Below are 16,032 nucleotides of genomic sequence, written 5' to 3'. Positions count from 1 at the left end.
ATCTCTATAGCTCAAACAGTGCCTAGTGCTCAAAAAAATAATAATCTATGTAAAGACACAACATTTATTGTTTTAAATGTATAGATCTACAACCAGAAAAATTAAGTTTTTTCATTTTCCTATTGATGCTATGTGGCTGAATATTAGATACGGAATAACTGTGTAAGATTTAGCAGGTTTACCTGGAAGATATTCACATACCTGGAAGATATTCACATACTAACTTACTATTTTATAGATTAATAATTCCCCACGATTTAGATGCCCATGCACTGAATACAGTGAAAGAGGAGTAGTCCTAGGGGCAGCTGGGTGTAGACAAATGAATTGTTTCACATTACCCTCCCCCTACCTGTCCACAATGACGTAGGGTTGGGAAGGGGGAGCGTCTTATCTCTATTGGGTCCCGCTGTTACCCCCTCCCCGCCTCCTGCGTTGTAGAGAGAGCAGAGACTGCTGAAGCTGCTTCTCTCCCCAGCACACACACGCTGGGGGATGGGTGGGTGGGGGGGGGTTTTGAGCGCCCCCGTCCGTCTGCACACCCTTTGCCTGCCGGTGCCCCCCTGTGCGTCAAGTGAGGTGGTTGTAAGTTCCATTAGTCACTGCCTCACCCTCTTGCCTTTCCATGTTGATGCAGTGTGGCTGGTGGGAGGAAGAGAGACTGCTGGTGGTTGTGCCAGCCAAGGCATAACGTCATGCAGCCACTTCCTGTGAGAGGCTGAGCTGTGAGCTCTGCAGTCAGGACTTTTATCCAGCTCTCCTGGTCACATGTGCTGAGGGCAGGCTGCTGATCAGTGCTGGCTGGGTCACCTAAGCACCTATGAGACCGGAAATTTTAGATTGTTAGAGGCCCTGATTATTATCCCCTACATGTTTATTAAAAACAAAGAAAATCACCCTGCTGGCTGCGTTGTTTGAGGTGACCCGGGCTGTGATGACATTCAGCTTTCTGCTCATTTACTGAAGGCAAAGGAAAAGCACCTGTAGTGTTGCTGCATGACCCCATGGCAGCCGGGGTCCAATAACAGCTGCATCCCTTGCACCTACGATAGTTAAGCCACTGGTCCTGTTTGTATATTCTCCAAATGCTTGCGTGGGTTTTCTTCTGAGTGCTCTGGTTTCCTCACACAATCCAAATATCTACTTGTAGGTTAATTGGCTCCCATAAAAAAAATTAATCCAAGTGTGTGAGTGTGTCCAAGTATGAAGCATTTGAAGAAAAATAAATAATATTTTTTTCTATATAGACAAAGAAATCCAGAGAGAGAAAGAGAAGCTGGAGATGGAACTGTCCTCTTTACGTTCTATGAATGAAGACCAAAGAAGGCATATTGAGATCCGGGACCAGGCCTTAAACAATGCACAGGCCAAAGTAGTGAAACTGGAAGAAGAGGTAAGTCCAGGCCCCTGATATAATAGATTTCAAACTTTGGTATTAGTTCAGGCAAAAAATAATAAAGTTGATTCAGTCGAACATTTGGTATTGAATTCTTGTGTTCTTATGAACAGTATACCGATATTCTGTAAGCCTAGCAGGCCAAGTAAGATGGGCGCTAATGTCAGAAGTAAAGACAGAGCGAGTTTTATTGCACCAACCAAATACATTATGTTTTATATGTTGATGATGTGGAGACTGCAAGCCTGCAACTCATGTCTTCCACATTATTGTTCCAATGAGCCCATTCTGCATGGTCCTGTGTTTTAAGAAAAGCTGTTATGTGTTGGTTACTGACGCACAAGTCAGTAGGAATCTGCATCTTCTCACCCTTCACATTTCTGGACATTTTTGCCACTCATTCGTCTTTAAGTGGCACAACATTTCCAAACCTGTCAGCTCCCATCTTGTAACGAGCCACATGCTAAATGCCAGATTTTACCTTTAACCGCTTCAATAGCAATACATTTCATAGACACATCTTAGAGCTTTCTGTCTGGTTGGAGATCAGGCTGGATATACTTCACACTTGCCCTGCTTGACGTCTGGGCAATGTCTTGGTTAAAGGAATTCTTGGTACGTGGAAATGGAACCATTTTTTTTCTTGTTTTACAGTCTGGAAAGCATCAGGCTGTTTCTAACATTCCATGGAGGAAGGAAGGTTACTGATCCGCATCAGCGAGACACTCCTGCCTCTCTCTTTTTACTATTTTAAGCATGTTTGCTGGCTGGCTAATTAGGAAAACATTTAATGTTTCAGGCTATGGGGGGGATTCAATAAGCCACGGCATTCAATTACAGCAGCTAATTGACACCCCCTTTCTCCTCCTACCTCGGAGATATTCAATTAGCATGTTAGGAAATTATATTCATTATATAGCTCTGAAATGAGATAGCTAGAAGTACCATCATTATTTAAAAAATCTATCCAAGTTGTGGAATTACAGGTTGGATGGTGGCTCATGAGTCAAAGGTTTGCAATTTTTACAGGACTACTCTTTAATAGAAAATATTAAAACTTAACTTTTAATATTAAATTAAAATTTGCACACCTTAAAAGAATAGTAGCAATAGAACAATTCACTCTGTATAAATAGTTTTATAGAAAAATATACACTTTAAAAGTCCTAGATTGGACAGTTTCTGAATATATTGCAGTTAAAGGAGCTCAGAAACTCCTTAAATGATATCTCAAGTCCTATATTGGATAATATGAAGGTATCATTAAATGGGGGAAAAACTTTTCCTAGTGTAAGATTACCCAAATAGGGGTCATGTCCTAGCTAGGTTGCTAATGCAAGTGTTGGTCAATAATGAGTTATTACACATGATCCCAAACGAGGCTGAGCTGGTTATCTGATAGCCAGTTTATGCAATAGGCTTAGATCTCATATTTGCGATGCCAGGGCTTTTAATACACAAAGGAAATGGGGCCGTTCCACATTGTGTTTCTGTATCTCGATACGTCCGGAGTTCTGGTTAATTAAATGGCAAAGTAAATACAATCCATATATTGTATGCAAAATTCACACATGACTTTGCCAAGTATGCAAGCAATATGAGGTAGAATAATTTAATTTATGTATTTATTTATTAACAGTTTCTTATATAGCGCACACATATTCCGCAGCGCTTTACAGAGAATATATAAACATTCACATCAGTCCCTGCCTGAGTGGAGCTTACAGTCTATATTCCCTACCACATGTACACGCACACACAGACATTTTAGGGGAGAAAATACAAACTCCGCACAGTTGGAGCCATTGTGGGAATCAAACCCATGATCTCAGTGCTGTGAGGCAGTCCTAGAAAACTGTCCTAGTTTAAAAAGTCGCCAGATAATATATCAATTGACTAACTATTGAGAAACATCCAGTTTGAGGACATAAATAAAACATATAATTTATATAAATATTTGTACACAAAATACGGTACTTGTTTCCTAGCACGGCGCCCATCGCCTACCATAAGGTATGCGATGCGATGTTAGCCGATGTTATACAATTTTAAATTGTATACCTTTGAATTGTATGCCATTGTATGGCATATACAATGGTATACGATTTTAAATTGTATAAGCACCCTAATGGGTGTTTTCAATGTTAAATGTGCCCCCTAGAAGATAAATAATTTTATAAGCACCATAATAGGTGCTTTCAATGTTAAAAGCACCCCCACGCCACCCATACTATCAACGCGGCGGTACGCGTCCTCCGACCTACCCTACCATACCCCCACTATCCACGTCGGCGTGGAGTTGATTTTATATAGTGTGGCGAGCGCAACAAGCCACCGAGCCCGAAGCGTGGCGAGCGCACGCGGAATACATGTGAAGTAATGCACGTCCCCTCGCAGGGCTCGCTGAGCTCGCCACGCTTCGGGCTCGGTGTCTCGCTGCGCTCGCCACACTATATAAAGTAAACTCCACGCCGACATGGATAGTGGGGGGTATGAAAAGGTCAGAGGACGCGTACCGCCGCCCCTCGCAGGCTCGCTGCGCTCGCCACGCTTCCGGTTGGCGTTGATAGTGGCGGTGGCGTGGGGGGTGCATTTAACATTGTAAGCACCTATTAAGGTGCTTATACAATTAAAAATCATATAGGGGGACCATTTAACATTGAAAAAACCCATTAGGGTGCTTATACAATTTAAAATCGCATTGCATTGTATGCCATATACAATTTTAAATTGAATACCAATGCCATACGACTGAATATTGTGGGCGCCGTGCTAGGAAACAAGTACCCAAAATACATATATATAATACCCCTTTCACACCGCACTTGTTAAACGGTATATTGCCGTTTTTTTTCCATTTTAAAACGTTTAAGCCTGCAGTGGGAAAGCACCAGAGTTCATTTACCGGTTAAAGATAACCGGTATTTCAAAACGTATAAAAAGCAGAGTCCTACACGTTTTATAGCCGTTTTTTATGCAGTGAGAATGGCTGTGAAACGGTATTTAGTAAAAACAACAGATTACAGACCTGTGATAGGCTGGCCCCTGCATTCTGCCTTGAAACGTGTTCAGGGGATTAAACGGGTTGACTGATGTGAATGGTATTTAAAACGGTAATCTACTGCAATGTGAAGGCTCAGACCCGTTTTAAATACCTTTTCAAAATACCGGTTTATAAAACGTTTATGCAGTGTGAAAGTGGTATTATATAATATTTTTCTAATTACAATTAAAAATGTAAGTATATGGAGGTTCATATGTGCATTATTACATGCCATGCGTTTAATAAAATAATATTTCCATGTTGACACACCCTTGCACAATGTACAGTAAAGCTGGCCATACACTTGTCTGATTTTGGCCACTTGTCACCGGATTCCAACTGAATGGGCCGAGAAAAGTGGCCCCGCCGCTCATTTCACATTCCCTGAAGGACCCTGCGCTGTGTGTCACTGGGGAGACTGGATCTGCCGCAGGGACCCCGCCGCTCATTTCACATTCCCCGAAGGGACCCTGTGCTGTGTGGCACTGGGGAGAATGGAGAAGTGCCTGCCCCCTGCAGCCAGTATCATCACCCCCGGATCGGGGTCTCGTCTCCCCTGCTGCAGCATCTGATCCCGGCTCCCTTGTCCACAGCGAGGCATGGACACATGTTTCCTGGATTACAGGCTGGCTGTCCAGGTACCGGGGGGGGGGAAACTGTCAAATCACTGCACCTTTCAGACCGCACAGATTACAGTTTTAAAACGGTTAAAAATCGGCAAAATACAGTTTTTTTTAGTGCGGTCTGAAAGGGGCACGAGTGTGCTGGGGCCTTAAGAGTTTGACAGGTAACACTTTTTTATTTATCAAAATTGAGTTTTAAATAAAACACAGTATTGTAAATGAACGAGATCAACAGACTGTATCCTAGGAGACCTGTAGCAGCAGCCAATACACACAGCATAACTTCAGCCTTCCTCTAACGCAACCCTGTTACTTAAGAAGCGGAATTAATTTATAACACATGCTGATTGCATAGGACTGTAACACTTTCCTTTCAGCCCCTTTGGTAACATCGAACACTGCAATGTTTGCATTTGTCTTCTCCTGGGATATCCACATTGGAAGAAGTACTGAAATGCCCAGGCGGCAAGTACTGCCAATGGTAACACAGTGGTTGCTTATTAAGAGTAGGGGCATAGTGAAAATAAATATAGTTTTGTGGTACAGCTGTCCTAAAAAAAGAATATGTAAACATTTAAAAGAATGTAAGTGAGACAAATTAAGCATTAAAAACAAAGAGTAAATGATGATTCCTCAGTTACTACAACATTACTGCAATGTCCCTCCAGCCCAGCCCTGCTACTAGTGAAGCTGCACATTTCCAGGGTTGAGATACAGTACTTGTAGAGTTTATTGGCACATTCTTGGCCCTCTCTTGTGTGTTGTTCTGCACTATGACAATTATAACTCTATGATGGACTGGCATTGCTGGCCAACCTGATACCATAAGAGGTATATTCAGCGGCCACTATAAACACAGGGGATTCCTCTCATAGCTCTGTCAAGTGCACTCTAAAAAAGTCTTTGCTTGGCAAAGAGCTTGGATGTGTTGGATTCTTTGCATACTAGGATGGTACCATAAAAGGCACGAGAATATCATGTCCGAACAGAACGACTGGTTTCCCCTCTCTGTCCTTTCGCTGTCAAAGAGCTCAGTGTTGGAAAACCTAATTGCTTTAAAATACCTTGCACAGTTAATACTTTAATCTAATAATCATGACTGCACTAGAAATGATTTCCTTTGTCTACTTCCATGGGTGAAAGGACATTTTGATGGACAACTTCATCCAAAAAGAATTTGTAGTACAATTGGGGGGCACATCTGGTAACTTTATATTTCAGTAGAACTTTACCTCGCTGATATTTTACTAAGTAAGTAAACAGCACAAAGGGATTCTGAACCATCTACTAACATTTGAACGTAAATATTTTTTTCTACTACTTTGCACCTACTCTGGGTCTGCAAGAAAACAGCTGCATTAAATAATAGAGATTATAAATAGCAAAAACCTTGCTCTAGTTATATGCTCCTAATCTTATGCTATGGTTGGTCACAGTGTGCCATGCATGCAGCTGGCAACCGGCATTGGGTATGCGTCGTGAGTGTCGACACACATTAGGCTGACCACTAAGTTCAGTGTTTAGGTCGACTCACAAAATAGGGTGACCTAATCATTAGATCGACATGAGTTTTTCACCTTTTTGTCTAAAGTTCATTGTAAATGGACATGGACATCATATCAGTCATGGCTCGCTGCACTCGGCACACTATTATATTCTCCTTCCATGCCCTAGTGGATGGTAGGGTATGGTACACTGCCTGTCGGCATAAGTCAGCTCAAAGAACATGAAAAACTCATGTCGACCTTTTGACAGTTGACCTTCCCATTGTCGACCTTCCGACCCTGTCGACTATAGTCATGTCAACCTATTTAATGTATCGACCTAAGCCCTGTCAACCTTTAGTTGTCGACCTCATGTATGTCGACATTTATAGTGTTCACATAGCAAACGCATCCCCTGACATTTCCCCTATCCCTTCACAGTGATGAAGCGCTACATCTTGCCTCATGGCCGTCCCAATGCACATGTGTGTGCTCTCATGTGCAGCCGGAACTCGGGGTGCCGTATGTACTTATACTAGCAGGTTATCCTGCCGATAAGTGCACTTTTTGTAGCTTATCGTATTTTCACATATCGTTTTTTACGTAACAGCTGTACAACATTTGTGGATATTGACAGACAGTTTAGAGAAAATATGCAGCTGACAACAGGCACATTTAAGGGGATGCAGTTATGGTCCCGGCGTTCAAAATCCCGACGCCGGAATCCCAACTGCCGAAATCCCCACACTCTACCTCTATAGTGTGCCGAGTGTAGCGAGGCACCGGGCCCGCTGTGTGGCGAGCATAGCGAGCCCGCAAGGGGGGGGGGGGGGGGGGGGGATCCACCCTGCCGAGACCCCCCCCCCCCCACCTTGTCGGGATTTCGGCTGTCGGGATTTTGAACGCCGGGATTCCGATTCCCGGGATTTCGTATCAAACCCCATTTAAGCACTAGACCAGTGGTTCCCAAACTGTGTGCCTCAGGACACTTACAAGGGTGCCTTGGGTTGGTGGCCCAGGATCATTTCATATTATTAATGGTCAATGTAACTGTATAAACACAATGCACATAATTTTATATTTTTTTCTGATCTTCTCAATAAGAAACATTCAGCCTAGGGGTGCCTTGAAAACATTTTGATGCTCTAGGGTGCCGTGATTCAAAAAGGTTTGGGAACCCCTGCACTAGACTATTTGCTCCGGGCACGATAACGTTAATGATATCATCTGAACTCCTGGGCGCATACACACTGAACGATATTGGTACCTATATTGTTCAGTGACGTCACCTGCCCACCTGCTCCTAGCATGCGTTGTTGATGATATACTGTAGTCAACATATCGCTAATAAGGGACAAAATGAGTATTTATAATATCGCTGAGTGTTTGTGGGGCTTTACTCTAACCCAAATCTGCATAGCCCATGTGTCAACGTGCCCTCATTGAACATTGGTAACATCCGGCTACAGCTGAGATATGCAGCTTCTAATCATGATGCCGCTGACATTTTGTTCGGCTGTGCAATGTGCATCCTTATTTGGGTATGGATCATATGATTGACCTAAAGATGGTCGACAGTCATTAGGTCGACACCACTAGGTTGACATACTGCAAGGTAGACATGGGTCTAGGTCGACATGGGACAAGGTCGACAGGTCTTTAGGTCGATAAAAGCATTAGGTTGACATGGTCTAGGTCAAAAGTCAAAAGATCAACATGGGGTGTTTCACTGTTTTTCACCATTGTCCTATGGGATACTGAGATGGTCTCAAGACATTGGGTATAAGAGGGTATGCGCAGGAGACAGGTTCATAAAACTTTGAACTGGGTGTACTGGCTCCTCCCCTCTGATTCCCCACCCACGAACCAGTTTCGAAAAATGTGCCCTTAGGAGAGGATGCACACTGCTGGAGCTTCAGAGAGTTTGTCTTCAGTTTACGTTCTTTTATTATTTTGGCTTTGCTGTGTTGGACTTCACAGCACTCCTGCTTCGTGGGAAGTCAGGAGAAGATTTAAGCTGCAGGCCTTTTAAGGTACCGAGCTGTCCCTGCTGCAGGACCACTGTCCTGAGAGGGTGATGTCATAGCGGGCATTGCGCTGCAGCATCACACATCCCCAGCATGCCGCACACTCCTGACTCAGTCCGAAGACGTCAGTGGTGAGTACAAACCGGGGTCCCCTCAGTGGGGCACCCAGGTTCGTTGTGTGGCAAGATGGCGGCGGTCGCAGTGTCTCTGCACAGGGACCGTGCAGCCCCCATGTCACAGATTGGATGCTAGGGGCTAGCCGCTGGACCACCAGGGCAGTTCCCCATATAAGCCAGTGCCAGTATAAACATTAGTATAAGCCCAGCGCCATTACAGGGGGCGGGGCTTGCTCAGAGCAGGACCAGAGAGCTCTGTGGGTGCCCACACTGCTTCCTGCTTCTCCCTGCGGCGCCATTACTGCCTGACATATGCTCCCCAGTGGTGAGGCAATGGAGAGGGACATCTGCAGCAGAACAGCAAGTGTTTTCAGCACTTTACAAACGCTTATTGTGTGTTACTTTGTGCACTCAATATTGTGGGCATATTACTTGATAGTATATGTGCTTATAAACCAACTCCTCATTCTGGGAGTTAAGGTTAGGGGTGTGTTGGTCCCCTTAGTATCTCTGAGTACTCCCCCACAGGCTTGTTAAAGCTACACACACACATATCAGTGGTAGAAGCTTGCACATAGTTTCTATACACCTCAAATTGATTTATTCTATATTTCATTGTGTAATCTGTGTGTTGGTGGGTCGGTTACAGTCTCCAGTATGATGAGAAAGATAACCTGTGTGATCTGCAGCAGAAAGTTTGTGCCTGGGTCCACTTCACAAATTACTTGTGAACATTGCATGTCTCCACAGCTTAGTGGAGTGTCACCCCAACTTAGTGGGACGCCGCAATCAGACTCCCAGGAGCCTGAGTGGGCCACTGGTATTAAAACTATGCTGAAAAATGTGTCCTCACAGTTGGCTGCAAATACTGTGCAGACCAAGCAGCCCCACCCCGGGTAAATCACACAAGCACGCCTCGGCCGCCATGTTGCCTGATTCTGATGCAGATTCACAGGACAACAGTGATGATGACGAGCCCTTACAGGATTCTCAGTCTTCCCTGCATGACCCTGAACCTCTCATTATTGCAATTAGAGAGGTGTTGGATCTCTCTCTGGCTGAGTTAGAGGAAAGGGACCCCTTTTTTGTTTCTCAAAGAAAAGAAAATATTGTTTTCCCTGAACAGCCTGACTTGGAGGACACGTTTAAGGAAGCCTGGAAACAACCGGAAAAGAGGTTCCAACTGTCCAAAAGTTTCAAGTCCACTTTCCCATTTGACCCGGTCAGTAGGAATGTGTGGGAGGAGCCTGCGGTTGTTGATGCTTTGGTATCCAGGTTGTCCAAAAAGGTGGTACTCCCTGTCCCAGGGTCTGCCACTCTGAAGGATAATTCAGGTAAAAAGCTGGATACCACCCTGAAAGCCATATATACGGCAAGTGGTGCGTCTCAGAGGCCAGTCCTTGCTAGCTGCTGGATGGCAAAGGCAAATCCAGGAGGGCATGTTGGCAGATATGTCAGTGGTGCAAGTGGCAGAGAGACTGCACCATATCCAAGACACAGCAAAAGTGCTTTGTGATGCTCAAAAAGAGCTAGGGGTAATTAACGCCCGCATCTTAGCCATGGCGGTGTCAGGTTGCAGGGCCCTGTGGTTACGCCAGTGGGTAGTAGATGCTGACTCCAAGCGTAGTGTGGAAAACCTTCCCTTTAAAGGGGAAAAGCTGTTCAGCAGTGAGTTAGACGACCTAATTTCCAAAGCAACGGCGGGGAAATCAACATTTCTTCCGACCTCATCCACGCAGACCAGACGTCCTTTCTCTGGGCCATCATATCAGTCCTTTCGGCCTTTAAGGCCTAAGCAGAGGGCAAGAGGGGCTTCCTCTGCTTCCAGAGGTGGCCGGGGAAAGTTCAGAAAGGCTGCAGTCCCAGCGTCACAGGACCGTACCCCTGGTACAGCCACTCCAAAGCCTTCTGCGTGACTCCGGATCCACCCAACGAGATTCTCACAAGGTGAGGGGGGGAGGGGGGGTCGGTGTCGACCTAATGACCTGTCAACCTTGTCCCATATCGACCTAGTGGTGTCGTCCATCTTTAGGTCGACCAACTGACCGTATACCCCTTGTATACAGTCTGTTCCTGAATACATCAACTCCAGAATGAGAGCAAAATCAGGTCAGAGTAGAGAGTAGGCAGTAGTGTGGCACTTCATAGCAATAGCGGACAGCCATATGTAACAATAGGGTGAAATGTAATAGGATAAGAGATTCAGAAAGAAAACTGGAGATTTCTTACCAAATCTCTCACTTTCTGAATCTCTCATCCTGTTACATTTCACCCTGGATGTTATAGTCACCTAGCATTGTGAAAAAAATGGCACTCAGCAGGCAAGGGTGATAACCAAGAATACCTTTTCTAATGGCAGATAGAAGTACAAAGGTGAATGGTGTTTTATCACGCTGAGATTTAGTCTGTTACACCTAATATGTGTCCCATTTCACACATTTCTATGGTGCATACTGCTGTTTATGTATTTTATGTGAGTTTGGAATCTAATGCTACAAGTTCTACAAACTGTCACAAAGGTATAATGGGCCAGATTTATTAAGCTTGGAGAAGAGGTAAACTGGAGATAAAGTGGAGAAAAGGTAAAAGGAGATAAAGCACCAGCCAATCAGCTGTGTTTGAAAAAGACAGTTGGGAGTTGATTGGCTGGTGATTTATCTCCTTTTACCTTTTCTCCACTTTTTCTCCAGTTTATCTCTTCTCCAAGCTTAATAAATCTGCCCCAATGAGTGGATACAATGGATCACTAAACTTGCTTTACTTTCTTGCTCCTAGCTGAAGAAGAAGCAGGTGTATGTTGACAAAGTAGAGAAGATGCAACAGGCTTTGGCCCAGCTGCAAGCTGCATGTGAGAAGCGCGAACAACTGGAACATAGATTGCGAACCAGGCTGGAAAGGGAACTGGAATCCCTACGCATGCAGCAGGTATGGCTAGTGTCCCGTCTTAGGTCATCCAATACAGCACATATCCGTTTAGCCTTATTTATATGGGATATTTATCAGTGCATATGTGTGATTTATCATTGGGATGATCAGGATCTCAGAAGAGCAGATGAAACAACTTCACTCCTAAAGTAAAGGCACAAGGATGAGATGCATCATAAATGCCCAGAGAGCACTTTTTGCATGATTGCCTTTTGTTACAGCTATTTACAAATGACCCCTTTGTGTTCAGTATACTTACACACGCATTAAATATACATTGGCCTTCTTACAAGAGTCCGGCAGACGCCCTAGAAATAGCCAGTATAAATTTAGCTCTTTCTTTGGGCTATCCAAAGTGCTGTGTGCGCACATTTTCTTATAGAGCATTTGCACAGTCAGGTCATTACAAGCCCTCAGCCTTCCAAGAGTCCTGAATCTAGAAGAGGTGAACTGTGGTCAGCAGCTCCTGCAGAGAGCCAACAAAACAATCGCCTTGTTTGTGTGTTGTTTCCAGAATGAAAACTTAATCAAGTCCCTCAAGCTGCTTCTTCAGAAGCCAGGACCAGCCTTGTCAGAGCAGCACACTGTATATTGTGTCCTTTCACATGTGGAGAGGAATTTAAACGAAGTCTATATCAATGCCGTATTGTTCCGCTCTCTAATACTTTATACTATTAACCTTTGCTGCATCCTGCGGGACCATACACTAGGATGGACTTGCCTCCTTAACCTTTTGAGGGACAAAGTCATTTGTCAAAATAGGTGTGAAAATTGCCAGGCAAACATTTATATTCATTATAATGACCTGGAATGTTTACGTTTTAAAAAGGAGATATAATCTTTTTTTACACAACATTTTTTATTTGAATTTATATAACAAATGTGAGTAACGCTGGCACTTTTTGCGGATATTTTGCACAGAGATGTTGGAGCTCAAATGGTTAAGGCGAGCACTTTAGATTTTTTCCTAAAATTAGTATCTGTTATTGTTATGTGTTGCAATGAGAAGGTTTTATTAAATAGCCATTTAGATGCTACCATCCTACTACGGTTGTTTCTACAGTCCTTTTAGAGCAGGATACATATGCGATCGCGTCGGTGGGGTTGCCGGTATTCCTTCAGCCGGTATCCTGACAACCGGGATTACAACATCCCGTTAAGGCTACCAGTGTCTGGGTTAGAGAGTCAGCTCATCAGCTCACATTTGTGCAGCTATGTTTTATGCACAATTTGCTATGGGTTCAAGGTAAAACTTACACAAACTCTCTGCCCTTATCCAGCGCCAGGGAAATTCTCAATCCAGCAATATTTCGGAGTGTAACGCTGCTACACTCATGGAGCTACTCCGAGAGAAAGAGGAGCGAGTGCTGGCCCTCGAGGCAGACATGACCAAGTGGGAGCAGAAGTACTTGGAAGAGAGCGTCATGAGACAGTTTGCATTGGACGCTGCTGCCACCGTGGCTGCACAGAGGTAGGTGGCTGTGTGTGTTATGGCGTGCCTGCACTGGTGTAACGTTATTAACTATGATTTGGTATTTAAACAATAGAGCTGTTAGTGGTGTTTCAGCTCTCTTTCATAATAACCTCTACTCGGCTGCTGCCGATATTAAGCCGGTTTGCAATCCGTCCCAAAAAACCGCAAATATTGCTGCACATGTGTCTTGATAAAATATATATGTTATATTAATTCAAGTTTCTTAACATTTACCAGTTAGAAAACAATATGAAACTTGTCTTATATTATATAAATATATATGAATACAACAGATATTATAAAAAAAATTGATAATGACTGATTTAATGCTGGAGCAAATAGAAAATAATAGTTAATAGTGAGTCCACCAGCCACTGCCCGCACAGCCCCCCCCCCCCCCACCCCCTCTCCACAGCTGCGAATGGATGTCAGCTGCCGGCACCCACGTCACTGGCCTATTACCATGGTAACCCCCAGCGCTTTCATGGGAACGCCTATAAAACACTGGGTGCTCCCATGGGCCGGATCTCCCGTCCTGCTGCCCCATGCCCGCACTATTGTGTGCGAGCGCCCAGCAAATAATCTATTTGCCGTAGCCACTTGCACACAGCGGCTGCACATAAATCACTATGCGCATTCGTAGTCTCTACGTGCGCGGGGGTGGGGGGGGACGGGGGACGATTAAATTAGAATCACCCCTTATGTGCAACACCCAACTATAATTGGCAATAAGATAGAATACAACATTATCACTTTATTATTTGTCCTATCCAGCATTGTCTTAATTTCAGAGACTTCCAAACTTCACATGATTTCATTTTGCTTGTCGCTGTGGTCCACCTTTACATAAGCAAGGTGCTGTCCTCTGGAGGCCAACTGTGTTGAGGGTTAAAGATTTGACACAATGTCGGGTGCTGAAATTCATCCCATGGTTCCCAGGCTGTGCTGATGTAGGGAAATACTGGCCAAGATGGGTGTGCATTGCATTCTCTCCTTATCTTATCTCTGCCTGCATGCTCTTCCCAGGCCTGTGTGTTGGAATTTACTAGTTATTTCAGGGACATGACTGTTTGAAGAGCTGAAAGTTGTAAAATGCATATCTGGTTTCTGGAACAGCTAGTATAAGCACATTACTTAACTACTTATTGTCCAGGTATGTGGACATTGTTACCCGCAGAATGTATGATGATTTACCTTCCAAATACCTGTCACCAAATATGGTTCTGTTCAGGTGCTTATTAGGCGTATCTAGAGACAGTGGTTAGCGGTGGATTGGGATGACAAAATCAGAGGTGTAGTCTGTGTAGGGGTGGGATTTGTCACCAAGTAACAGAATCCTAGGTGTCTCTCAGTTTAAAGACTGGGATTGCAATATAATACTTTTTATGTTGTTGAGATCATCATGCTGGATGCTAGATCGCCAGTCAGGGCCGGTGTTCTCACCGGAGCAGACTAGCCTTGACAGATCACTCGGCACACGTCGCTGACACATCTCGTGTGTAGTCCCCATTACCTGTACACCGATTGCTAAACAATAATAGGATATATGTGAGAGAGATTAATTCTAAAGTCACGGTTTGTTTTTCATTATATACCTAATCTAAATAGTATTTTATATTAAGTTATATAGAAGGGTTTCTTTTTTTTTTGTGGCCTAGCAAGAACTGTCCCATGATTTTGCTGGGCCAGTCCTCTCTTGGTGGTTACTTGTTCACATGACTAATGGGATAGTAGATGAGTGTAGAAAGCTGCAACTAGCCTCTAGTGCAGAGACTGAACCACCACCACTAAAGTGGGCATGGCCACTATGATGCCTGGAATGGAGTGTTTCCAGCCAACACACCCAATGTGCACATTTTTTATAAAAACTATTTTAATAATAGTGGTCTTCGTACTTGGAGCCAATGGTATAGTTTAAACAGGACGAATAACTTCAGTTATTTCTCCACAAAAACTTTTTAACCGATCTCAACAACAATTAGATTATAGGTAGTCAAATGCTGACAAACAAGGAATAGAAAATACGGATTCTTCATTTTCATTATTAGTAGCATTGTGTTTTGTTATATATTATGCTGAGCTTGGGTATTCTGACGTTCTCTGGCCTTGTGATCCAATTTTTTCTAATATTATAATAATAATTTTATTTAAAAAGCACTCTTTCTCCAATAACACTCAAGGCGCTTATCAGAATGATCATATTACATTACAGAAACCATGAAGTGCAGAAATCTTTGACTTCTAACGTCTGCTTCAGTGCAGATGCACAGTGGGACAGTGGTTAGGACAGCTGCCATGGAGTAATGAGCTCCATTCTGATCAGTCTCCAATCTTTTTGAAGTTTGTACATTTTCCTCGTGTTTGTGTGGGTGTCCTCTGGTTGCTTCGGTTTCCCACCTCCTTAATAGGAATAGCATAATTGGCTGTAACCATAATGTGTGGTAGAGAATATGGATTTGTAAGACTATGAAGGAGAATGAACTGATGTGAAGTACTATTCTCTGTAATGTATAATATTTAGGTGCTATGTAAGTAATAATAAGTATTTACTATGACGATTCTTATCCTAATAAAAACTACTTTAATGGTTCATTTTAGAGACACCACTTCAATAAGCCATTCTCCTTGTCCAAGTTTTGATACATCCCTAGAGGCTCGTATCCAAAAGGAAGAAGAAGAGATACTTATGGCTAATAGACGATGTGTAGACATGGAGGGGAGGTGAGTTCTAGAACAATCTAATGCCATGTGATTCATTGATGTTAACTTGGAGTAGACCTATAATATCCCTTGACCACATAGACATTGCAGAAGTTCAGATCATCACTGACATTGTCATGAGAAGAAAAGGTTCAAGAACATCTTTTTTTTCAGTACTTTTTGGGCATGTCTTTATGACTTTTGTTCTGTGATTCTTGGAATGGTTTGAACAAACTTGCCTTTA

The 16,032-nt window shown here is 43.5% G+C and overlaps 1 protein-coding gene across 1 annotated transcript in view; it reads left to right on the top strand.

Moving 5' to 3' along the window:
- AMOT (angiomotin) overlaps nt 1–16,032 on the top strand; it is a 67,135-nt gene that overhangs the window by 46,100 nt on the left and 5,003 nt on the right. Inside the window, exons 7-10 of the mRNA XM_083159394.1 lie at nt 1,248–1,393; nt 11,465–11,614; nt 12,895–13,085; nt 15,687–15,809. Of these exons, the coding sequence (XP_083015520.1) occupies nt 1,248–1,393; nt 11,465–11,614; nt 12,895–13,085; nt 15,687–15,809 (610 nt within the window). The remainder of the gene's footprint in view (nt 1–1,247; nt 1,394–11,464; nt 11,615–12,894; nt 13,086–15,686; nt 15,810–16,032) is intronic.

Source organism: Crinia signifera, chromosome 9 (genome assembly GCF_055691185.1).
Source record: "Crinia signifera chromosome 9, ASM5569118v1, whole genome shotgun sequence".
NCBI lineage: Eukaryota > Metazoa > Chordata > Amphibia > Anura > Myobatrachidae > Crinia > Crinia signifera.
Note: the sequence above shows the minus strand (reverse complement) of the source record. Positions and strands in the feature narration are given on the sequence as shown.